Source organism: Coturnix japonica, chromosome 3 (assembly GCF_001577835.2).
Source record: "Coturnix japonica isolate 7356 chromosome 3, Coturnix japonica 2.1, whole genome shotgun sequence".
In the NCBI taxonomy this organism is placed as follows: Eukaryota; Metazoa; Chordata; class Aves; order Galliformes; family Phasianidae; genus Coturnix; species Coturnix japonica.
Window position 1 is genome coordinate 18485945 of NC_029518.1, and position 25082 is coordinate 18511026.

General features: G+C 37.2%; 1 protein-coding gene across 2 annotated transcripts in view; it reads right to left on the reverse strand.

The window, feature by feature from the left end:
- The window catches only part of CENPF (centromere protein F), a 34907-nt gene extending 12088 nt beyond the window's left edge, over positions 1-22819 (reverse strand). The window contains exons 1-12 of one of the 2 annotated variants that reach the window (XM_015857333.2): positions 22615-22819; positions 21999-22202; positions 20441-20637; positions 17366-17481; positions 16707-16798; positions 15183-15453; positions 13569-13771; positions 12830-12955; positions 10085-10213; positions 8446-8568; positions 4711-4846; positions 339-3736 (exon numbers count right to left, since the gene is read on the reverse strand). In XM_015857333.2, the coding sequence (XP_015712819.1) occupies positions 339-3736; positions 4711-4846; positions 8446-8568; positions 10085-10213; positions 12830-12955; positions 13569-13771; positions 15183-15453; positions 16707-16798; positions 17366-17481; positions 20441-20637; positions 21999-22160 (4953 nt within the window). In that variant the 5' untranslated portion in view covers positions 22161-22202; positions 22615-22819. Of the gene's footprint in view, positions 1-338; positions 3737-4710; positions 4847-8445; positions 8569-10084; positions 10214-12829; positions 12956-13568; positions 13772-15182; positions 15454-16706; positions 16799-17365; positions 17482-20440; positions 20638-21998; positions 22203-22562 lie in introns of both variants that reach the window. The other variant, XM_015857332.2, reaches the window with a different exon arrangement.
- Between the last annotated feature and the right edge of the window lie 2263 nt (positions 22820-25082).

Sequence of the window (25082 nt, forward strand, 5' to 3'; positions counted from 1 at the left end):
ATTAAATCAGAAAAGACCTACACTTGCAAACACGGCACACAGCACACTCACATCAGCTAGCAATGCAGAATACACACTGGCACAGACTTGAGGAAAGAGCAAGAAAGGAGCACAGTGTATTATACAATGCTAACAGACAAGAGCTGCTGACTTTGTTGTTTCTCATAATTGCCTGTGATGCTTAAGTCAAGACTGAAGACACAGATTATTGTTCTACTTTCTCTAAACAGTACCACTTCTGTGAATACAACTTTAAACATATTTCATTTTTACTACATAAAATCCAAATTTGGCTTCACCACAAATCATGGTTTACAAAAAGCCTTGTAATTACTTACATTTTCAGTATCAGAGCACAGCAGTGAGAGAGAACCTGAATTAAGGACTTGTAGTTGGAGACTTGCTGTTGTAAGGTCCAAAGACAGATTCTCAGTTTTTTCTTCTTCTGCCAATTTGCACTCCATCTCTGTAGTCAGGTAATTCGGTTTCTGCTGCCATTCTTTCTTATCAGACAGATTTTGTAGTTTATCCATTTCTTTTCTCTCATAAAGCATAATATTTTTCATCTCTTGTATTTCCTCAGTTTTCATATTCTCTTGAATATGAAGTTGATTTTGAAGCACCTTGATGACCTTCTCATATATCTGACACAGCATTTCAAGTTCTTTGATTCTGCCCTCAGGATTAGATTTGCTGGGAGTACTACTCCTGAGCTCTTCAACAGAGTCCAATATGTGGCCGCTATCATCTTTATCATTCAAAGCTTTAGCTGCATCTTCTGAAATTCCTTCTACAGAACTTTTCAGTTGATTAATTTCCTCTGTCCATTTGCACACAGCACTATTACAAGAATTATCACCCTTACCTAATTCTGAGAAAGTGACATCCAGTAAAGAGTCTGTAGACTTAGTTTCATCTAATTTAGACTGTGTATCATTTTGGCTAGAAGACAGCGGAATTCTCAGAGAATCTATGTGAACACTGCTCATACTTGCTGACAGTGCAGAATTTTCTGCCTTCAGTATTTTAATACAAGACTGTAGCTCCATTACCTTTGATATCATACTACAATGCTGTTTATACAACTTTATATGCTCATTCTGGAAACAGGAAAACTTCTCTTTTATTTCTGCAAAGTGAATTTTGACTTCTTCACTGGACAATTTTAAGTCTTCATAGTCAGAACTGGATCCAATACTTTGTTCTTTAAATCCGAATGATGTTTCCTTACTGCCACAGTCCATTCTCAAATCGCTGTTATCACTTGGATCAATAAGTTCATCTTGAAAAGCAGCTTTGTCAGTTCTCAGATTTGTATTGATTATGTTCTCTTTCTCCTCTGCCACTTTATTAATATCTCCAATGCCATTAGTTTCTGAATCTTTAAATGCTATGTTCTCATTCTGCAACCTCTCACAGATTTTCTCCAGTACACTCAGTTTGTTTATTACTTGCAAAGAGGATGACAAAACCAACTCATCCATTCCTCTTTCACCACAATTGTGAGAGACATCATCATCATTATCCTCCAACTGGCTATCTTCACTTGATAATCTAAGATGAGAATATGAAGCTTTCAATTCTTTAACACACAGCAGTTCTCGCTGCAGTGTCTCTTTCTCTCTCACACTTTCCTCAAGTTCTGTTTCCATCTTTTTTAAAGCAGTTTTCAGTTGCATCACTTCTAACCTGTAGTTCTCCAGGGAGATCTCTCTGTCCTCCAAGTCCATTTGAAGAAGCTCAAGATTAACTTGGCATTTATTCAGTTCTATATCCTTTTCTTCCACGGTCTTCCTCAACTGGTCTGAACAGGGCCTCCTTTTACAACTAAAGTCATACGCTAGAGGTTCACTTTTTGCTTCTAGTTCCTTCTCCAATTGTTCCTTGCCTTGGATACACACAGTACCATGTTGTTCTTGAACTGCATTTTGCACTGCCTTGACATTTGACGTTTCCTGTTTTACACGGTCAAGCTCAGGAGGGGGCACACATTCAGTGTCAGAAAAACCTGACTGCAGTTGCTGAAGTTCTTGAATCAGATTCTTTTTTATTTCTTCTGAGGCTATTAGCTTATGCAGTATATCTTTATTTTCATTAAGTACCAATTTTTCTTCTTTTTCTAATTCTGCTTTCTTTTCCTCAAATACAACTGTCTGTTGTCTCAGAATGCTCATCACATTCACATTTTCTTCTTCCACCAGTTTATACCTTGCTTGCAAAACCTTCAGCTCTCTTGATATTTCTTCAGTTCTTGCTTCCAAACATTGTTTTTCCTCCTTATGTTTTCTGGTCATTTCAGAAATTATTTCTTCTTTTTCCTTTAAACTATTAGAAATATTTCTGTTTGCTTCCATTAAAGTTATTTGGTTTTGTTCTAAATCTCGGTTTAAATCCTTAAGGGTTGCATTTTCTTCAGTAAGTTCCTCAATTTCTTTGCTATACAAGCAAATAACTGAAGACATGTCCTTCTTTTCTGAACCCCACGTCTCAGACATGAGCTTCAGCTCTCTTACTGAATCTTCAAGGGATTTATTATTAATCTTTAAATCCTGAATCTCTGCTTGTTGATTTTCCAGTCTTTCTCTCAGAGATTGCAGTTGCATGCCCCTTTTCTCAATAATAGCGACTGTTTTTCTTATAGATTTCTGATGTGCTGAAATATCTGCTTGCAAGTTACTCATGTGCTGGTTAGCTTCTGTTACAAAGTTTTCATGCCTCTGTTTTATATCACATAATCTTTCTTCTCTTTTGCTTTCAATTTTCAGTATGTCTTCATCCTGGTGCTGTTGATCTGAGTTCAGCTGCTCTTGAGCCACTGGGGAAATCTCAAGAGAAGAGATCTGAGTCTGTAAAGCCATCAGATCCTTCATTTTTTCTGCTCCCAGCAGAGCTCTTGCATATCCATGACCCTGGTCAACAGGCTTATTTGCTGCTAGCTGCTTATTATCTAGAAGAGTTTCATCCTGACCACTTTGTAAACCACCTTCTCTATCTTCTGTCATTTCGGAAGTATCTTTCACAAGACAGCAGATTTTTTCATATTCAACAAGCAGTTCATGATAATATTGCTCCCTTTGTAATCCTTCACTTGCTGCTAATTGCATCTTTTCTTCTAGTTCACCAACTTGGTTGGTAAGCTGTAATATTTTACAGGACATATTTTCTATGTCTTTACAGTACTTTTTGTCAGAACATTCCGCTTCCCGTCGAAGTTCATCACAAACTTTTCTCTGTTCTTCCAATTCTGCACTTTTACATCCTAGCATGTCTCTAAGCTCTTTGATTTCTATCTCCTTACTATCTCTTTCAGTTTCCATCATTTTGAATTTCTCACTGTGTTCATGATTTTCAATTTGCTGCCTTTGGAGAGAACTCTCCAAGTCCCTAATATGAATCAGCATATCTTCCTTTTCCAACTTAAGTTTATTTATAACATGATCATTTTCATTTCTCCATTGAGAAAAGGCATTTGTTTCTTTTTTTAATTCTTCACATTCTCTCTGCTTTAATCCAAGGAGTCTCTGCAAAGCTTCCAACTCTTCCTCTATTTTACTTATTTTACAGTCTTGTTCTTTAATATGATTTTCTTTCTCCTTGAGCAGACATTCGGTAGAACGTTGCTGCTTTTCCATGTCAGCTAAAGCTAGTTTCAGTTTCTCCAAGGAGAGGGAGTTCTCTTGCTTTATAAATTTCTCTTCTAGTAACTTCAGCTCTGCTTCCTGAGAAGTATTCTTATCTGCAACAGAGAACACCGTCAGAACTTTGCTATACACTACTGGCAAATTTGATAGTCTTGTAACAGAAAAATGACCGCTTACTTTTATTGTTTACTATTATTCTAGTGCAGTGTATTACTCTTAAATTACCTCACTGGAAAAAAAAGAAAAGGTTATTCATATATCTTTAGGCTATCAGACACTTTATACTCATAGACATTTTCCACTTTCAGTGGACACTATCACTTCTACTGTCTGATAGAAGTCTGCACTACAGCCTAGTCAATACATACTTGTCAGGAAATTATCTGTTATTTCTATGCCTCATTTTCACAATTTTTGTAACATTCCAGTATGATCTTCTCACAGATCAATCTCTCTCCACTAGATATCCGATAAAAGATGCAAACTGCAGTTCAGAAGCATCATTGCCTTTCAGGTGATAAATTTGGTGATTAATTTTCAAGATAAAAGAATCAACTTCCAAAGTCTTCCTTTGAAATCTCACACAAAGCTTGAATTCCACACATAAACAAGTGGGGATCCATAGCCTTTCATCTGATTCTTCAGAACTATGAAGTATATTTTGTATTTCAACTGAGTTCCTGTAAAAATTTGTTCTCAATTAGGACCAGTCACTGCAAGGAACACCAAATATCCGTGCTTACATAATGTTTTCCTCTTTTTCCCTAAAAGAATTTAAATGCACAATAAGAAAATAGAAGTTTCCTGGTTTAAATATACTCTATGAAATTAATTTTGCTGCTACGGTCAGAGAGCTTCAGTCACTTTTAGAATGACTTATCTTCAGAAATTGCATACGTTTAGGCAAAAAATCATTTTCAAATAGGTCAAAGTTAAGAATATCATTGTAATTATATCCCACGGTAGAAATCTTTTTTCTTAATTCACAGTCAGACTTTTACAGTACTGCAGCAAACATGCACTGTTAAGAAAGTAACGAGGGACGTGCAAACTTAAAAACATAACTCACTTTTCATCTCTTCTGCGAAACTCTGGCTCTGCTTTAGGGATTGCTTGACTGCTGCTAGTTCTTCTTCAAGCTGCCGGATTTCTTGCAGTTTTTTTTCATGCTGAGAGTCAAGAAGGTTTTTCTTCTTCTTCACTTCCTAAAACAACATCAAGTAAGACCACATTTCATATACTTTTCCAAGAAGTTCAAAGAACTTTTTTCACTTAAGTCAGAAAGAAGCTATTCCAGACAGCTGGTCTTGTCTTCCAAAGTGCTGCCTGAGAACATTAACTGAATGAGAGCTTAACTAGTTGACAGTATCTCAGGGATGCTGCCAGTTGACATTGTTAGGTGCCCATTGTTTATACACAGCAAACAGCTACACATACCATAGCTCAAGCAGACAGGATAGAACATGTTCTACAAAATCAGGGTCGGATAAATAAGGCTGTTCTTCCAAAAGCAACAAAGGAAACAAATACCCTAAAATGGCATCAAAATCAGAAAGAAAACTGCAAATTAAATTTTTTGCTTATCTCACATGGAGAAAACTTCTCATTAAACCAAAAAAACATTATTGTAGCAACAAAGGTCAAATTTTATTTAGAAATGCTTATGTGTTCAGGGGGTGGTTTTGCCATTAGGAATACTTTCTTCCAAATAAATTGAGTTTAAAAAATATATATATATTTTATTATTATGATTATATATATATATATATATATAATCAACTGTGCAATACCATTGCATGTGGGAAATGAAATGAAAGTTCTTGCAGGGAAATGAATCCTTTTTCTCTAAACTCCTACACTACTGGACAACAGATGGCATGGCACTGGCATGGCCCAACTGGAAGCAGGTCGTCTATTATTCATCCATTTACTACTAGCAGACGGACAGCAATTCACAAAAGCCAAGCTCAAGAAACAGAAAGGTCTGGATGAAAAATATTAAATGCTTGCTGGCACAACAGGCTTGTTTTTGAAACAACATAAATAAATCATCCTCAGAACATGATTAAAATTGTTGCTGTCATAAACAGTTAACTTCCCTTCTACTCATAGCCCTCTCTACTCAGAGTTTAAAAAAAAAAAAAAAAAAAGTTGCAAAATTGTCAAGGAACAAAGTTTTCTAGTTATTCCAACAATAATTTCTCAAGTTACAGGTACCAAAACATCCTGCATTCCAAGCACTGTAAGAAAATACAAGTACAGGAACTAAACATGCCTGTTCATTAGAAAACCTGGAGTGATCTACTGACAGAAGAACAAATAAGTTTAAGAAATTGAAATGGCTGAGAAATCCAATTGTTTTGATTCAGTGCAAAACATTCCCAATTAACAGCATTCAGCAAAGTCCAGGAAGCCACACTTATCAAAGATAAGAACTTTCCATTTGCATTTTCCAAAGCTATAAGAACTAAAATCAATTTTAGTCAAATCAATTTGACTCAATTAATCATTTTACTTCTATGATGTTTAACTCAATGTATCCATTCTGCAACTGAGCCTTGGAAAAAAAAATCGAAGAACTAAATTGAGCAACAGAAAATATACACACAGTATACACACAGGTCAGGAGAAACTCTTCAGTGGGCAGACTAAGCAGTATAGGGACTGACCAATTTTTTCCACTAACAGCCACATGTTTGCATGCACCATCAAGATGTATCTTAAGATGCCATAACTGCTACACCATAGAGATACCACAATTGCAAAGCTTACTGGTCCTTAAACTAAACATATCTGGTCTGTCTCAGAAGTGCACCTATTTTGCAATATCTTGAAACATCAGTCTTACACAGTACAACACAGCAGTGGATTAACCACCATAAAACAATGGTAAGCTCTGATAGGAAGCTAGAACACTGTTGTAAGATTCTATACCTCTCTCTACAGTAAATCTAAAGACATCACAATCTCATTCTCATTTTCTACTACTATGAACATTATGATTGATGATGACAAACCAGGTCTTAAGGTTTGCAACATATACCACAATATCATACGCAAGTCAAGATAGAAAGAAAACTGCAGCATTACTGTTCTCTTCAAGTATTACCACATCCTGAGATTCAGGTTCTTTATAAGTGTATCACTCATATTCTGAAACAATATCACTGTCACCAGCTGTTTATTTGTATGGCCAAGACAAACAAATACAAAGAAAAGCATGATCACAGCTACAGACCAATAAGCTGGATAAATGATCAGCACATAAACAAAAGCTGCCAAGAACTTGAAGTAAAGTGAGTATCTCCACAAATTAAGATGTTCTCTGTCAGCAGGATCCCAAGGGAAAAACAAAACAAAACAACAACAACAACACAAAACAAGTGTCCTGTCCCAAGCCTGCTTATAATTTCAAAACAAGGAAAGGCATGTATGTAATATTTGCTGTACATGATTTCTCTTTTTTTCCCATTCTTTTTTCAGTATGAATGATTACATTGAGATTGTGCAGAAGCTTACTAAAGGCTTTCCCTTTCATTATACACTGGAAGAACAGAAGTGTTCTTGATCAGCATTTCCACTAGAAGGCACTGGTTATGTTTATTTACTAAATAAACTCATGCCAGAGAGAACTATCCAGCTCTGAGGCCAGGTGGCATGGGACAGCCCATATTGGTAACACTAAAATCTTGTATCTTCCAAAGCAGGTGGCTGTAATCAAACTGTTTGCTGGGAATGGCCCTTGGCTCACGTGAACTCTCAAACTGTGCCTGGGAATTGTACAAGAGTGCTAGTCAGCTGGGCCAAAGCCATGTGAAATAGTGTTCTAACAATTAACAGTTTAAATAGCCACATTCCAATAAGTGGGAACATTTCCAGACATTGTAATCTACCAGCATGAATGTACCTGAAACAAAGTTTCACAATATACTAAAGCTGTAACAGTTTTAGCACTGATCTAGTGAGGAAAAAAACACCTATGTTACTTCAAATTTGTTCACAAAATTTGACAGAGTTTTTGACAGAAATTATATCGGATTTTATACCTGCTCATGACAACAGGCAATGAGCAAGGTAAGAGTATTTAAATAAAACAAATCTTTGACATAGATTCCATAGGTTTCTTTCATAGATTCCATAGGCTTTCTTTCCCTGAACCAGAAGCAGAGAACAAAAATACCATCACATAGTGGTTCACATAGTAGCACATCTGAAACAGTTTTAACTGTAGATTCTCTGCTACAAAAGCAGAACAGTGGAACTGAAAAGACAAAGGCAGGTAAGGCAGGAAAAGATTTCTGCCCCTATTAATATGAGGTTGCATGTTAACAGATAAAGATCTTCCTGAATTCATCTTCATTTTGTAGATAGTGTTTAGAGCAGTTTGAACATCTTGGATTCCATTTTGTTTTAGAAAAATGCAGTTGTTTCTAGACGACATAGTGAGCCTTTGCATAACAGTTTTAATTTCAGTGGTATGCACCAATGGTTGTAGAATGTACTTCTACAGTCAAACAAACACAAGTTTTTACTTCAGGTCTAAAAGCAATAATATCTTAAAACAAAAACCCATATTTGGTAGAAGTCTAACATGAACTGGAAATGTATTGATAGAATTAGAATATTGAATCCCAGTCCACCAATCAATTGCACAAGAGCATTAGTGTACGTAAACTAAGTGAAGACCCAATTTTTGTGTTATTAAGATAATTTATAAGTGCCTAAAGATACCTTATAGACAGTCCTAATGTTGACAGATTGGTAATTTATGATAATAACTCTGTTACTACTTTGCATGCGTTACCTCAAAATTTCTTGTGATATCCATTTCCTTTGCCTGGGCTGCTAATAAAGCCTGTTCTGCTCTGCACAGCTTCTGGGTAAGATCACTGGTATCACGTTCCAAGCGTTGTTTCACCACCATTACCTGTAAGAGTATTTAAAATTTACATTTTCCTTTAAAACTCTCATCCAATTCTATTACAAAGGAAAACAAAACTACATTACTTTATTTCACCTTGGACCCAAGATTGCTGCACTGTTGTTTAGAAAACAAAACTTATTGCCTCTCCTCCCCTTTACCTCTGAGAAAGGTAGCGTATCTCTCAAATAAATACAGATGTTCTGAGACAAATTAGTACATCCAATTAGCAGCTACATCACCACAACGTAGATGATACGACTGTGGGATATAAATGAGACTGAAGGCATAACAGCCTTTTTGCTAAGCTGTAGAAATCAGAAATTAAGCACCACAGCTACACTTCTCTCTCCATGGACAGTGTTTCAGAGAAACTGAACAGGTCTTCCCTCTTTCAAAATTGTCCTATAATGCTCCAGATTTAAAAGAAAGGAAATATGATTAGCAAGTCAAAACAAGAAAACGAAACAAAATACATAGTCATATTTATAATGTAATAAATCTGAGGCTGTGGGACAATTAAATCAGCTTTCTTATAGAAAGCGCTATAAAGTACCTATTTTTCTACATGAAACCAATTTCTTTAGTCACATATGCTCTAGAAAAATGTGTATTAAAAACCTACACTGAAAACATCTAACACTTCCAGAAATAATGTCTTAGTTCAGCCTCCCTGCTAATGAGCCTTCTCAACACAACTTTCAGACTCGTGGCCCTTAGCTTAGTGAACTAGTTTTCTTACTAGTTCAGCTAGCTCTGCTGCTTTATAGGTGCTTCCAGAAGCATTCTGACCCTTACATATGTATGGTTTTTAGTCATCCTTTCTTCTACGCTTCTGCTGTATTACATTATAACTTCCTTAAAATTGTGGCTCCATCACAACTAGTATGATTTAATGGCTACTTGTTGCCAAAACCAGGGAAGAGCTCCTTAACATTCAAAGCTCCCCTCACACAAACCCTGACTCTAATCTGGATTTTCAGGAGAGTCAGTTCAGTCAAACTGATGTAAAAAGCTTATGCCCATGAACACACATACTTTTTGTTTTCTTTGCTTTTTTAGATCTACTGTCAGTTCTCTGGAGGTTCAGATGTGTGCAAGCACTGCTGTAAAGGAAGTAGCATGACCAAGAGCATATGAAATACAGCTGTAGTTCCAAGAGTCTCTAGATCCAATTACTACCTATAGATCAGCTTAGCTCTACAACCTCTGCAGGTTTCCTGTACAAGGTGTCTCCTGTGATCAGCCATAGTTATTCTTGTCTCATTCAACAGATTTATTTTAGCTGCACTGCTCTCCCTCCCTGTGGAAAGTGGACTAACCCCAGATATTTTAAATCCTGTAATTCATATTTAAATACATAGCATTGCAGTGAGAAATGGTAAATACAAAGCAGCTAATACAAACTGCACAAAAATATTAATGTAAATCCCCACATTGATTATTATTATTTACTTCATGCAGTGTTGTCAAAGACTAATAAATTCTAGCGGCAGTAGAAGATTTTAACATAAAAACCTACTTTGTCAAATTCTGCCTGCAGAGCATTGAAGTCATTTTTGGCTTGCTGTAGCTCCTGATTCAGTTTGTTTCGTACATCATTGTTCTGCTGATCCAGCTTTTGCAAGGAACGTTGCTGACAAGAGAGTTCCTACAAGACAGTGGTAGAGTAGCAAAGAAATAAATACATACAACAGCAACAAGTCTCTGTTTCTGTTACTGGAGCTATAACAAAAGGATACTGATTTGCAGATACTGCCAGCTCAGAAACACTCCTCTTATGGAATAAATAATTTAAATAGAACTTTGGTGTGTGCTGTGAGTTTCTTATAGACAAGAATGGTTCTAGTTAGTTCAGTTTATATCATCTACTTAAAAACTCCATGATAGCAACAGCCATATCATAAAAGGGGGAGGGTGAATACCTAGATCTAGTGAAAGTAACTATTAAAATGCATCATCTTAAAGATGTATTTCAAATAAGAATCACTTTATGCAACAAGTAGACAAAATCAGCTCTCCTTTACTGTTATTTACATAAATTAAAGCTTATTCCTAAAATAATAACCAGCATGGGACTCATCAACAAGAGGGTCTAACAAAGACAGTCTCTTGTGAAAATGGCACAAAACAAACTTTGTGAAACCTGTAGAAGAACAGTACATTTCATGTGGTTCCTTCAACACAACAAGTGAGCATCAATTAAGAAAATCAATCATGACTGCAGTTTCCATTTGGTCATTTCTTATGCCTTTGGATATTACAGTTGTAATTCTGTATAAATTGCAGCATCAATCTTTGCTAAGCTGGGCATGTAACAAATGCATTTTTTTGGCCTTCTTCTGCATAGATCCCTATGTAGATAAACCTGTAATTGCATTCCCACACAAGAAGGTGACAGAAGCACTGTGCAATTGGGAGGGAAAAGATGTGACAACAGCTCGATGTCACTTAAGCTAATGCTAGTTACTAACATTGAATAGAGTACATATTAGATCTAAAGAGCTCTTCTGCAAACCTCTGGTCAGGAGTACTTCTTGAGTATACAAAGAGGCCCCTTGCACCCTGGTGAACTTATTCATGAAGAGATTAAGTCAATGTCTTTATGTCCCATAGCAACCCAATAATTATTTCTAAAGCTGAGAGACTGAAAAGACCTTGTCTTCTAAACTGTAAGAGTGTAAGAGAGAAACTACAAAAGAAACCCTTCCTTTTTTAGACAAACATTCAAAACAAGAGAAACTTACTTCATTTAGTTTTAGATTTCCAAAAGTTAGTTACCTACCTCTAAGCTTACAGGGGAGGCCCTTTTCCAGTCTCAGCATAAATTCAGATAAACTGTGATGACAAACATCTAAGCAGCAGGAATAACCTGCCTTCTGGAGGTGCCTCTGATAACACAGGTAAAGCAGAGGCCTAAATAATTAGCTTGGACAGATATCTAAATTTCAAACACCACAAGTAAGGAATGATATAAATTCCACCTTTTCAGTTTGGAGATTGGATGTGAACTTTCAAATGAAAATTGACAGAAAACATAAGAAATTCTGTACTGATGCAAGTGCAACTCTGAAACCAGCTTATGTTACCAGCTAAGAAAAAGGCTTTAAAAGCCCCAGGTGTTTGCCATTATGGAAGCTAATTAAACACACTTTGAAAACTCACCTGCCTCATAGAAACTGAAATGGAATAAGAAACCTACAAGCGAGCTTTAAAAGTCAGAATTTGGTAGGACTGGGATTTAGGTTTCACAGAATGAAAATATCCCAACCAAGTAAAATATACAGATGAGAATTTCCAAGATTTTCCATTCTATAATTATTTAAAGATCAATTCCTATAACCACTTCTAGACAAAGTTCTGTTTAATCTTTGAGCTTCTGGATTAGATTTTGTGAAACTGCTTTTTCACTCCAGCATCATTAGCAGCATTGTTCATCAGCCACTCCAGCAGAACTCCTCCACCACTTATGTAGCCTTCCTACGGACACCACACAGAAAAACTTTCAAGACAAACAATTGACACAACAGCAGTTGTCCCTCAGGACAGCCTCCTTCCCAGTCCCTAAGAAAACTTAAAATGCCTACTCAAAGTATCATCATCACTACCAAACCTGAGTTGTCTTTTGGAGTTCCCCGCACAGATTAAGTTTAGACCTAATCTGAATCAGTGTTATCCTAAACAAACTTCACCATAGAAAATTTCCTGGGCTACTGATAGATTTTTTTCTTTCTGCAGTAGCTGGCAAAAAGAGAAGGCTAAGAACAGGTATGCTAATCTCATATTTTACCATCTCGTGAACACGCACCAAGAGTAGAAGAAAGAAACAATCAAAAAAAAAATTTGTTTGTCGTGTGTGAAACGCAGGAAAATTTAACTAAGATTCCACACAAATAAACAGGGTGATAAAGTTTGAAGTCACATATGAAGCATGTTTGTGGTCAGTGCAATTTAGTTTCTAGCAAATTTGCATTTCAACCATGCCTCTCAAACAGACTGTCTAATTACCTAATAATGAACACTGATAAATTATTTTGCATCTCTCTGGCAGCCCTTCACCTCTGCAGGGATGTGTTCTCAGTTTTTCCAATTACCTTTGAAACTTTCACCTATTAAGTGTGATAGCAACTAACTGGAAAGTAGTTCCAAAAAAAAAAAAAAGAAGAAAAAGAAAAGAAAAAAAGAAAAAAAAAAAGGCCAAAAATAGGCCATGTGATTTCACCTCCTCAGAAAGTCAAAATTTAGAATAAAGTTCTTCTTGTCCTACCTGTTGGTATTCCTTTTCCTTTTCCTTTATTTTCTGTTCCAAGGACTGACGAGCACTCTCAGCATTTTGTCTTTGACAATTCAGTTCTTCTGACAGTCTTTTCACCTTTTGCTCCATTGCTTGGACCTAAAATAATCAAACCCAAGCATTAAAAGTACAACTGAAGTTTTATTTTAGTTCATCTCCATTCAAATAAAAAGACTAATTTCACTTACTACAATTGTTCTAGTATTCAAATAAACTACAGTGATATTCTGCATGTTATCAGAAATTTGTAGTAATCCAAGGTACTAAACACAGTTATTTATGTTCGCAATAATAATATATATATTTAAAACGATAATATATATACATACATATATAGTTCTATGACAGGCTCTTCAAGGTTAAAACTTGCCACCAGATGTCATTGTTGCTCTACGCAATTTAACCTGAAAGTATTCAGAATTCCAGCCAAAATTGCCTGAAGGCCACACATAAAGGATGTAAAGTATTTCTTCGACTAAGAACCCTTCAGAAAATGGACATCTGCCTATGAATAGTTAGTTACATCTGCTTATGAGTACCTATAGGTAATATGTAAACTAACATTTTCTTGTCAAAACTGGATCCTTAGAAAATGCTCAAGAAAGTTGGTCAGGGTATCTTAATTCTTACCAAAACGGCTGAAAGTTGACACACATTAATACTGGGATTGAACTGTAAGGACAGTCAGAAGACGTGTCATGCTATATCTCACCTGTGTGGTGGCTTGATCAAACTGTATCTTCATTTGAGTCAGTTTATCTCTGGTTTTGTTCAAGACCTTATCTTTCTCTGTTAATTCCAGCTTCATTCTGTCCAGCTGAATTTCAGTCTCTTGGTGCTTATTCAAATGGCACTTTTTCTCTTTTTCTAGAGCTTGCAGTTGTTGTTCCAGGTCTTTAATGTTGGAATTTAGCTCTGAATTTTAAAAACAGTCAAGATTAAGGATATGACTCCATGACTTCCAAGGGTCTATAAATTCTAAAATATTGAGAATGTCTGATAATAACTTAATGCCTGACAAAAACAGACACTGCAAAATGTTCAGCAAGCAGAAAACAAAAACTCACCTAAAACTTTCAAGACTGATGGATATTTGATTAAATCAACCAGTTCCCGCTATTGGTTTTTCCTTCTTTGTTTTTAAAAATACAGAAACGTATCTCTGAATATTTTCATTTCAATTCTGTTTATTTTTAAAGTAAAGCACCCGCTACAAACATTTGCTTTGGACAACTGTGAGCCTTTGGTTCAAAGAGACTTTTAAACTACTGAGCATGTGCAAATAGAGTATTTTACTTCTTATTGTTTTTCTTGTCCCTAAAGCTATACATACAGAAAGTAAAACCAAGTGATCCTGTCACAGTATAAATCAGCAAGAATGTGTCTTCCAAAATCAGTTCAATTTTGCGATGAAAAGCATTAGTCAATTACAGAACTGTCATCAAGAATTACTACTAAGTGGTTATACATCATGTTTTAAAGACCTGTTCTCCTGATGCTCAATTTATAAGACTTATGAACAGGAAAGTATAGCCCAGGCTGAAACTTCACATGTAGGCTATTAAATAAACAGTCCAGAAAACACAGAAACTGGTTTAAAAAAAAAAAAAAAGCCTACAAGAAACACCTAGTGGAAAAAACTGGTCCAAACAGCAGATTTAAGTCAATTACTACCATAACCGAGCAAATTATCTGATCACGAGAAAAGATCAGATATCAGGAAAAAAGTCTTCACGTCAACATGAATAAAATAGGATCATGCTTTATTTTTCCTTTGGATTTTTGGTATCACTCTGTCCTGAGTTTCCTGTAGTGCTTTTCACAGACCAATTTAGTTATGTAGAAAGAATGTTTAATCAATGAATTTCTAAACACAGATACTGCTCAGACAAAAAAAATAAATCTCAATAATTATATTAAATTAAGGAAACAATATGATTGAATTTATCAGTGAGTTGTAATTAAATCCTGAAAAGTTTTAGCTCTGTTTCAAGAGAATTATTCCAAGAGCAATTAAAACCTTATAGGTTTTAATTTTTAATGGTCTTTAATTTTTATATGATGTCCTCTGCTCATACAAAATACAGGCTCTCTCCTTCCAGTTCTCACACCCCTTAGTAAAAGATGCCACAGCTTATAGACAATCTCATATACTTGCTGGTCATCATGAAACACACACAAGTATCCAGCTGGGCTAATTGTCAAAGGAAACAACAGGTACCTTTCCCTCAGTAAGACACCAACTCCAATAACTCCCTTCTATCCACATGGCATGAAATGGCATGAAACCATGAGCCTCTGAGTTTTAAAGAAATATATCAGATACCTTGGTTCTGTGCTCTTAATTGGGTGATAACTGAAGAGTTACAATCCTCAAAAAAGCTGTTGTCAAGCTTGCTCTTCTCTGATATTATACTTGAATTGGCTTCTTTTTCCCGTGGAAAATAGGACGTTGAAGAAGCTCTTTTTGCAGGGGTTTCTTGATATCTAGATGGTGTTTTTTCTTGTTGCCATGAAAATACAGATGAAGAAGCCTGATGCCGGGCAATCTCCCTGTGACTCAAAGAGCTTTGTTGAAGATAAGGCTGATTTATTTTCTGTGACCAAGAAAAAAAAAGAGGTCTAATTTCATACAGCTGAGATATAAAAAAATAACAATCCATTTATTAATAAACAAATAATAGGTTATGATCACTTCACATTGTAGTTACAACAAACACATCATTCAGAAGTGCAAATTGCTCATTGTTATTGCTACTTTTTATACTACATAAATTAGATTACTTTAATACAAGTGTACCAGGTACTTATTAACACAGATCAGGATCTCCAAAGCAAGGAGTCCAACTAGGTCACTCTGAGAGTAACACCTCCTATTTATCTCTACAGAAGCTACAACAGCCAAAAGAGCACAATAACAATGTTCAATAGAGCAGCTCCTCAGGTACAAAGCACTATTTTTTAACATAGCCACCACAATTAGCCATATATTTTCACATTTTAGTGACAAGAGGAGACTGAATTTAAATGCACATTGCAGTGATTCAGACAGTTCACTATGGAGTGCCCTATGAATTCATTGGAATATATAGAATAACCCACATCAATTATCAAATCCAACTCTGGGCTCCACACAGGACTGCCCAAAATTCATACCTTATGTCTAAGAGAATTGTCTAAACACTTCATTTCCAACAGCCTGCAACAGCCTGGTGCTGCGATCACTATTCTGGAGAGATATTGTCTGTAACTGACAATCTTTATAGTACTATTATTTTTATCAATCGCTTTTAAGACTTGTTCTGACCTCAGTTTAAGGTTATGCTAGAGATTCAGCTGCCACAAACAACAGCTCTAACATAGGAAGCTTTTTAAGCCTTTGGATTTACTATCTGGTAAAAAAATACATACATTTGCTTCATTTTTGAGGGCTTTTCAATCTTAGTCATTTACTGGCTTTGGAGATCCTCTGAGATACTTCCTACTGCTCAGACGTTAAGAACTGTACTGATTTTTGTTTGCTCACTGAGTTATTTCTTGTAACACTTTCAAAACTATTTTGTTATTCTAGAACATTGAAGATGCCCAAAGTGGCACCATTTTCACTTGTCTTTTATTGTCTACCATTCATTGACTTTGAAAGATTTGCTCACCTTCTTAACATTCTTTTTGTTGTTCAATTACACTGGCTTTAGATTATTTCTAAATAGTAATAAAAATATATATATACTATTTTTTATTTTTTTATGTGAAGAAAAATATATTTATCTTGGTTTCCAATCAATTTTCCAAGTTCAATTAGTAGTAACTTTCTTAGATATCACACATGCCCTTTTCAAAAGATACTTACCTTAACCTGGATGGTTCTCAGTTCTAACTCTAGCTTCTTTCTTTCTTGTACTTCTTTCTTATATTTTTCTTCTAATTCTTCAAACTTAGCATCTACAAAGACACATCAAATACTTCTTCAAAAATATAACTTAATACACAGGCGTTATTTCATGTCACTAATTTGAAGATGTAAGTGATGCTTTGATGAGGTTTTGTTATAAAAAAAACAGAGGTTTTGTTATAAGTGTTCAAATTACTATGTATAACAATAATCTAAGTCAAAAACAGTCTCATAAAGAACACAAATGGCTGTTGACAGTTTTAGTTAAAGCACCTATACTATGTGAAACAGAATAAATTTGTTCTTTACTACATGAAAGAAACAGCTGACACTGTGAAGAACCATTCAAAAAACTATTGCAGACTGTTGATAAATACTTTCATTACTATACCGTGCCCATCAGTCTAGTGATTAAAAGGTGCTTAAAAGTATCTGCTATAAGATTTCAATATACACTAATGATATCTAAAGTCGGAGTTTATGGTGTTAGGAATGAGGCAGCCTCACCATAAGCTATACAATATGGACTAGGAAAGACAGTACATGTGTGATGTTCAAAACATTTCACCTTCCAAGAAAATTGTCAGAGCTATATGAAGAAAAAAAAACTCATTTACCATTATGACTTTGAACTGGTGTTAAAGGAGCAATAAAACTTTTCTGTGGAGTACCACTGAATGACAAGTCTGCTGCAATCAACGACTGCTGACTTCTCTCAAGCTCACATTTGTATCTGTTCAGGAACAAAGCAGAAGGAGCAGTTACTAATAGAAACTAGAAAACTAGAAGTCAATTATGTATTTTTAAGAGCCTGAAATGTACAAATAAATGGCATGATTTCAAGTACTGAATTTAAGAATCAATTCTGAACAAGAACTGATTTTTGTGAGCATGAAGAGTTGAAGCTCATTCCTGGAAATCTCATAACTAGTTTAGAAGTTATACAGCAATTGCTGTCAATGGAACAGAATCTCAGTCCTGCCTAGCAAGCACAGGTTGACAAGACAATGGTTCCAGGTTGCAGCCCATAATAGTAGTGATTTCACAACTTCCCAATTAATTTCTCCTTCCATTTTATAACAAAGTTAAAAATTCTCTCAGTAGGTTGCCAGTTGCTATGAAGCAATCAGTTGGTATAAAACAGAACCAAATACAAAATCAAAACTGATAGCCAGTTGAGCTGTACATAATACTGGTAATACCACAGTAGACAACTATGTAAACCACAAAGGAAATTAAAGAATTCAGTAAAGTCATCTTTTTACAGCTTTCAGAATGGATAAATGACACATATCCTTAAGCAGCAACCTCTCACAGCCAGCCTTTGACAGCAGATTCATTCCATATTTCATCAATGTGTTATATTATCTCTTCCAACACTGCCAATCACACTGGATTCTTCTTCAAAGAATCTCAGCAATCACCAGCATATGGTTGATGTTTTTCCACATCATAAAACATTGAAATTTAAACTCTTCTCACAGCAGCGAAATACCTCAAATTTCCCTCATTTACTCAGAAAAGGGTGTTGTGGTTTTGTAATTTTTTCTATTGGTATTTCACATCACAATATCATGTGGAGCACAGAGAACGACACATCCCAGAGGAAGTCACAGTCAGAGAGGAAAACACAGCACGGAAGTGATGCTCATTCTCTCTCTGCCCAGTGGTGGGAATGGGTGCTCCTTCAATTTCAAAGTAGGCTCCTTGTTCTTCAGAAAACTCTCTCATTTTACTTATTAGTCTCATTTTTAATTGGATTGTATTATATTGTGTTATCTTGCATTCCAACACCATAGTTAGTAAAATAAGCTTTCCTCCTTAGATTGCAATTGCTCTGTTTGTTTCCTTGAGCCCAGCTCCCATTTCCCTTACTCCTTTTCCCACTGGCCTACTAACCCCCTGTCACAGACATAGATTGATCTAGATAACTCTGTGACATGGGGAAAGAGGGAGAAAAAATTAGAGGGAAAAAGTAAAGGCAAGAGGAGAAAACAGAAAGATGCCTCCACCAGCTCCCGCTTTATTTTCCTCTACAAAGACAGTAAGAAGCATACCTTCCAATAATTGAGGAAAGTGAACATACTTCAGACCACAAAACCAAACATTAAACAAAAGTTTAGTCTGGCATCACAGGCTTACCCCTCTCTAATAATTCTGCATTACTATTATCAGCTCCACACTTTCCTGTGTGTGCAGGACACTCAATTTTATTGAGATGCACGTTTCAGAAACCCTTTTATTTAAGAACAGAGAGTATCTCTCTATTAAAGCGAAAAAGCTTAACAGATGATAACTTCACTGGGGGTGTGGGGGGGAACAGGAGACCGGAGAGCAGCCCCATGGAAAGGGATCTGGGGATTCAGAATAACAGAGAATTGAATATGAGTGAGCAGCATGCCCTGGCAGCCAAAAGGGCCTATCACACACTAGGGTGCACCAGACCCAGCCCTCCCAGCCAGGTGAAGGAAGGTAGCATCAGCTTTGGTGCAGCCTTTCCTTATGCACCATGTGTAGTTGTGGGAACCACATTGTATTTGTGTCCTATAAAGACATAAAGCTATCAGCAAGCATCCAAAGGAGGGCAAGTGGGATGGTGAAGGGCTCAGAGGGCAATGTGCATGATTTATTCAGCCCAGAGAAGAACAGACTGAGGGGAGGCTTCAGATGGCTGACAGCTCCCTCACCAAGGAAGCCAGGAGAAGGTGCTGATTGAGAGCATGGTAACAACAGGGCCTAGCAGGGTCTGAAGAAAAGATTTTTCTTCAGAGGCCACCCAGAGCAGCAATCACAACCCCGAGACTATTGGAGTTCAAGAAACATTTGTACAACACTATCAGACACAGGATTTGCATTCTGAGTGGTCCTACATAAAGACCTACATAAAATTGGAATTAATCTTTGAGGGACCCTTCAGCTCAGGATGTTCTGTGATTCTTTCTAGACAACATACTCACATAACCCCTGTGCCATAAATGTGATAACATTTACATGTTGAAGTGTTTTTCCATCAACTTCACTGTAACACAGAGGACAAAGCAATAACAAAAACAATTATCTGGAACCACAGCTACAAAAGAGTACAGTTGGATAGGGTACCTATCTCAGTACAAAGATGGTAGTTGTTATAGTGAAAACATGTTTCTGCAGAGCGGAGACTTCTAACTCTCCCACAAACCTCTATTTTAGTAGATAACACAGCAGGAACCACTTCTTTATTTCATTAACTGGATGTTGTTATTTGGTCACAGCATTTAGAAGTTCCTTCTTCCACACCAAGAAATGCCCACCCCTTCTTCCTGCTGTCATAATTTTAAGTAGACTTGATCTTAAGTTATCCATGCACTTCTGTTACAACTCCAAGCCCTTTGCAAAGTATACTTTTGCCAAGTAACTCAGCTGTACTCTTTTTGCTAATGCAGATGTTACCTTTTCTCATAAGAAGGTGGCAGAATTAACCCCAAACTGGGGGCAAACAATGGGCAATCACTGCTTCAAGCTGCACACATATCAACATACAGCTCACATAGGCATATGTAAAAACAGGGTGAAGTACTGTAATTCTGGCCACAATATTTGAACATGTAAGATGAAGACAAACTGAAAGACCATAAAAGCTACATGAAAAGAGGAAAACAGGAGAAAATAACTGACTGTAAGTTAGGAAAAAAACAAAGAAGTTCTCACTCTACCTTTTCAGTTCTTGTTCCAATCTTTCAATTTCTTTTTTGCTAGAACTCAGCTGCCCAGACAGAATGTTGACTTGAGATTCTTTTACTTGAAGATCATGTGAATTTTTCTGCTTTGCTTTGTCAAGACTATCACACAATTCCATCAGGCTCTGGTTCTCTCTCTTTAGACTTGCAGTTTCGTTTTTTTCATTTTCAACCTAGTTGGAATAAAGAACATTTCAAAATGCTTAACATCTTATCTACGCATCTTGACTTAAAATAATTGCAGTTCACACACTTATTTTCTTCCCTATGTTTCCAAACCCTATCAGCTCTGAAAACATCAGATCAAAAACAGCCAAAAACAACTTTCAAAACATCCTGGGTTTAAACAAAAGCACAGTTCTTAGAATTCAACTCAGACACATTAATACCCAATTTACTGACTAGACATCATCACATCAAAAACTCATTAGCTCTTAAACAGCGGTCTACAACAGCTTGCAGACTTCAACGATTGTCTCATTTCTCTTTCCATCCTCTAAGCCTTAGCAATCAGAATACTCTTACTAACTAAAGGGAAATTGTGTTATCATTTTAAAAGGTTGCAGGTTTGTGTCAGAAATAGGGCCTAACAACAGAGATTTCCTTCTCCTCTCCTCCAGCCTCTGAGTCATACAGCCACCTGCTGCTCGGCAGTAACTACCAGGAAGAAGGACACCAGAACTCCTCTCACCTTTGCCTCCATCTGAAAAGTATTTGCTGCTGCTTCTGAGTAAGATTTAAAACACATTTATTTGAATATACCCATTCTTTTCAGTATTTCCCCCTCCCCACCTCCCATTTAGAGAGCACAGAAGTTCAGACCCTACTAGGAAACACACAGGAAGGGAAAAAATAACAATAACCTAGGAAAACTAAGCTTGAGTTTTGCTAGAAAATTGTATCAGCCAAACAGGAATAAAAGACAAACTTTTGCAACTGTATCTAACTTGTATTCTAATGTTGCAAGGCAGAATTCAGGTTATGAGGGTTGCCAGCTTCTTGGCTAGAGGGCTGACAAGGTAAAGCCAGAGAAGAAAAAATCCCAGCCCTAAAGCAAAAGAAAGAAAGAAAGAAATCCCCAAACACAGATATTTAAGTAGAAATCTGAGATGCATGTAAATTAAAGTAACAAAATGGACAAGTAAGCATACAGAGACAATATGAAACAGAGGCCATCTGTTGTGTCACTCTCATGTAAGAGGCCTAGATTCTTAACAGGCATAATAAGGTAACATTTTCTTAAACATAAAGCCTGGGGAAAAGCCTCACAGTAAGCACACATTTAGAGATGGACAACCATTCCAAATACTGACAGGAGGCATAAATGCAATCAAAACTTGATAAAGAGCAGGATACGACAAACAGCTAAGAGAAAGCAATGAAGAGAAGCAGCTTATATTTCCATGGTACCTTCCAGTCAGTCAGTATGAAGAACAGAAAATCAATCATCTTCTAACAACAATCAGATAACAAAGCTTCACACAGTTACTTGCAGAATGGCACTTTAGGGAAGTTAGCACAGTACCCACATTACCTTCTGTTTCTGCTTTTGCAAAGCTGCCTCCAGAGAGTCTAACTGGAACTGCCTTTGCTGACGTTCTTTTTTCAGCTTGTCTACCTGACTCTCCAGCTCGTGGATCTTCTGCAGGACTCGGGGGGCCAGGCCTTCTTTCCACTCCTCCACAACCCAGCTCATGCTGACCGGGCTTTTCCTCTACAAAACACGTGGTAACAATGCCTGAAAAACAAAGGCAACGACAATTAGACTTAAAGAGGAGGATTATTTGACTCTCGCACGTTTACCTTTCAGTACATCTACTTTTTAACACAGCAGTGGTTACAGTTACCACCTTGCAAGCCTCCTGAGCAAGCTGCCAGCTTCTAACATTAGGTCTTATTCTAACACGTTTCTGTTCAGTTAAGAGAAGATTCAAAAGCCATTCGTACAGCAACAGTGCAATTTCAGCCTGCAGCTTTGCTTCACCCTCCACGCGTTCTGCAAAGCAACACTGCAGAGCTCAGCGCTTCCAATCGCTCCGTTGCCGACAGACGCAGGGACAAACAGCTCAGCCCGACCCTCCTGCCCCCAACCCCTCACCGTCAATAGATCCTACGATGAACCACCACCGCCACCCGATCCCGCTGCTCACCGCCGTTATTCGAAGCAACCGCTGCACCGGCAGCCGTTGTGCACGCCCAGGCGGTGGCTCATCCGGAGAGCGCTGATTAGCCGCTGCTCCACGCCGGGTCCTCCCAGCCTGCAATGAGAGCGCAACGCCGGTCGGGTGGCTGCAGGGATTGGCTGCTTTGGCTGCGTTCAAACAACATCGGAAGTTGCTCGCTGCAGGGAGCATGTTTCTAAGAAGGGTCAGAACTGTTTCTGAGTTTCTGTTGATAATGAATTGAAAATGAGTTATTTCATACCTCGCAATTAAAGAAATTAATTAATGATCGTGAAAGATTGAAGAGAGTACAGAAACCTGCCATTCTTTTGTATATCAACCTTATTTTGCACAATAGACTTGTGAGAATTGTGTGTAAACGGAACTAAAAGTAAGACACAAAAATACTAGGAAATGTAATATTAAAGTATAAGACACTAAGACAAATATTATGAACAAATAATAGCAAGTTATGAAGGGTGTTAACAGCCACCATTAGCTGGCCCATTACTTTTAATTATGTTTACTGCTCTCCATTAGCTCGAATTCTTCAAGTCTTTCTGAAGGTCTTTCTAATTCCTTAATTTGGAAGAGGGAAAGAACTACCTTGGCCTTGTGAAGTGGCTTTTCCTTATCCTTGGAATGTCTTACCAAATGTTAAGAATCACCTTCTGTTGCGTGCATTCCTTCCTATCATTTTGGTAAAGCTCCAAAATAATAAGTAGAATACAACAAGCACTGAAGGTTAGACTTCTATTACCAGAAGTGTCCAGTGTCTATTACCAGCTTGTGTCAGAGCAGGTGAAGAAGCAAAAATGGAAATGAATGGTCTTCTGATGAGAAAATCCCAGCCTACTTGGACACTACAAGGAGCAGAAACCAGATAGACCTTTTCCCTCACCTTGCCAGATGTGGAATCTGTCAGGTAAAGCCTATTTCATATGTATATATATACATATATATGTATGTGTGTGTGTTTATGCATATACATACACATCAAAGAGCATCTGAAGAGGTGGAGCATTCTCCTCCACCCAGGCAGAGAAATGGGCCAGGCTCTCAGCATCTGACATGGTTGTAGCTTCCCAGCTCTCCTATCAGGCACTGAGGAGGTAAAAGCTCTGCCAGGCTGGAGGAGAAAGAGAAGAAAGCTGTATCACTTCCTTTAGCCTCACCCAAACCCCACCCTGTGCTAAGAGATGATGCCTCTTGCCTCTGGAAAATGCAATTCTCTATCTCTGCCAGTGTGAGTAGGTAACTAAGAAGTTAGCAGTTTAGGTGTTAGCACTGGAAATACAAAGTTAAATCTGCACTAATACATCCCAGTGAGCTACTGTCGTAAAATACAGCGCTTGATTGCTCATAAACCCTTAGTTCCAAATGATCCTTCTCCATCTGATCATGTTTCTCCACAAAACCCACACCTTGTACAGTGATCACAGTGAATGTAAAAGCATCATTACGATGCATAGCCTCACACCTTACATTTTTAAGTATCCAGTCTTATGCTCTTAGAAAAGGTTGAACTGTCCTGCATATTATATATATATATATATATATATATATATATATATATATATACTTAGTTAATTAAGAAAATCAGAAACTAATGACATATCACAAATGATAAACCATAACTTTTTCCACAGAGGATACAGGGCATTTCTGTTGTAAGAACTACATTACTTACCTACTAAGAGAAACCATTACTGAAGTGCTCAAATTGACACCAGTGCGAGGGTCAACAGGATGGACGTATTAGCAGATAAAACACCCACAGCTGCCCTATTGTTTGGTGATCACATCACCTAGTGTGGCCTACTGAGCACCTGGTAGGTTTCCTTGTACTGAAAAGGTGGCTGAGGTTACCTGGCTTGTCTGAGGTGACACAGTGAATCATATGCAGGTGCTGGACCCATGGGTGCGGCTCTGTGGAAGTTTAAAACACCTCAAGGCAACATTGCCACATTCATGTGTTCCCTCCTGATCCCCACCTGCACACTGCCACCTGCTTCCTTATGCCAGCTTTGGTGCTCAGCTCAAGTGCCAGGAGGGATGGTTCAACTGACAAAGAATGCAACACCAGCCAAAGATTTTCCAGTAGCATAAGCCTTGCACACAGCTTGGGCTTCCAAACTGTTGCACTATGGGGTCAGTCAGGTAAGTGTCTGATACATCTCAACAGACTAGGAATATTCAGGCTTAAGCAGGCAGGTGACACCAACTTAAATCAGTCATAATATTATGCATCAAGACAGTATCTTCCCATGCTCTAATGCCTAACAGTTGCCTATCATAAATGACAGTAAGAATTTTTCCCATAGTAAATGCATTTGTACACTTCAGCCTTTGAATGTAAAGCTGCTGAACTGTAATAATAATAAAAAAACAATTAATGCAAACAACAGTAAAATTGTTTAGGAATATAAAGAAATAAAAATAAGGAGGGTTGTTTG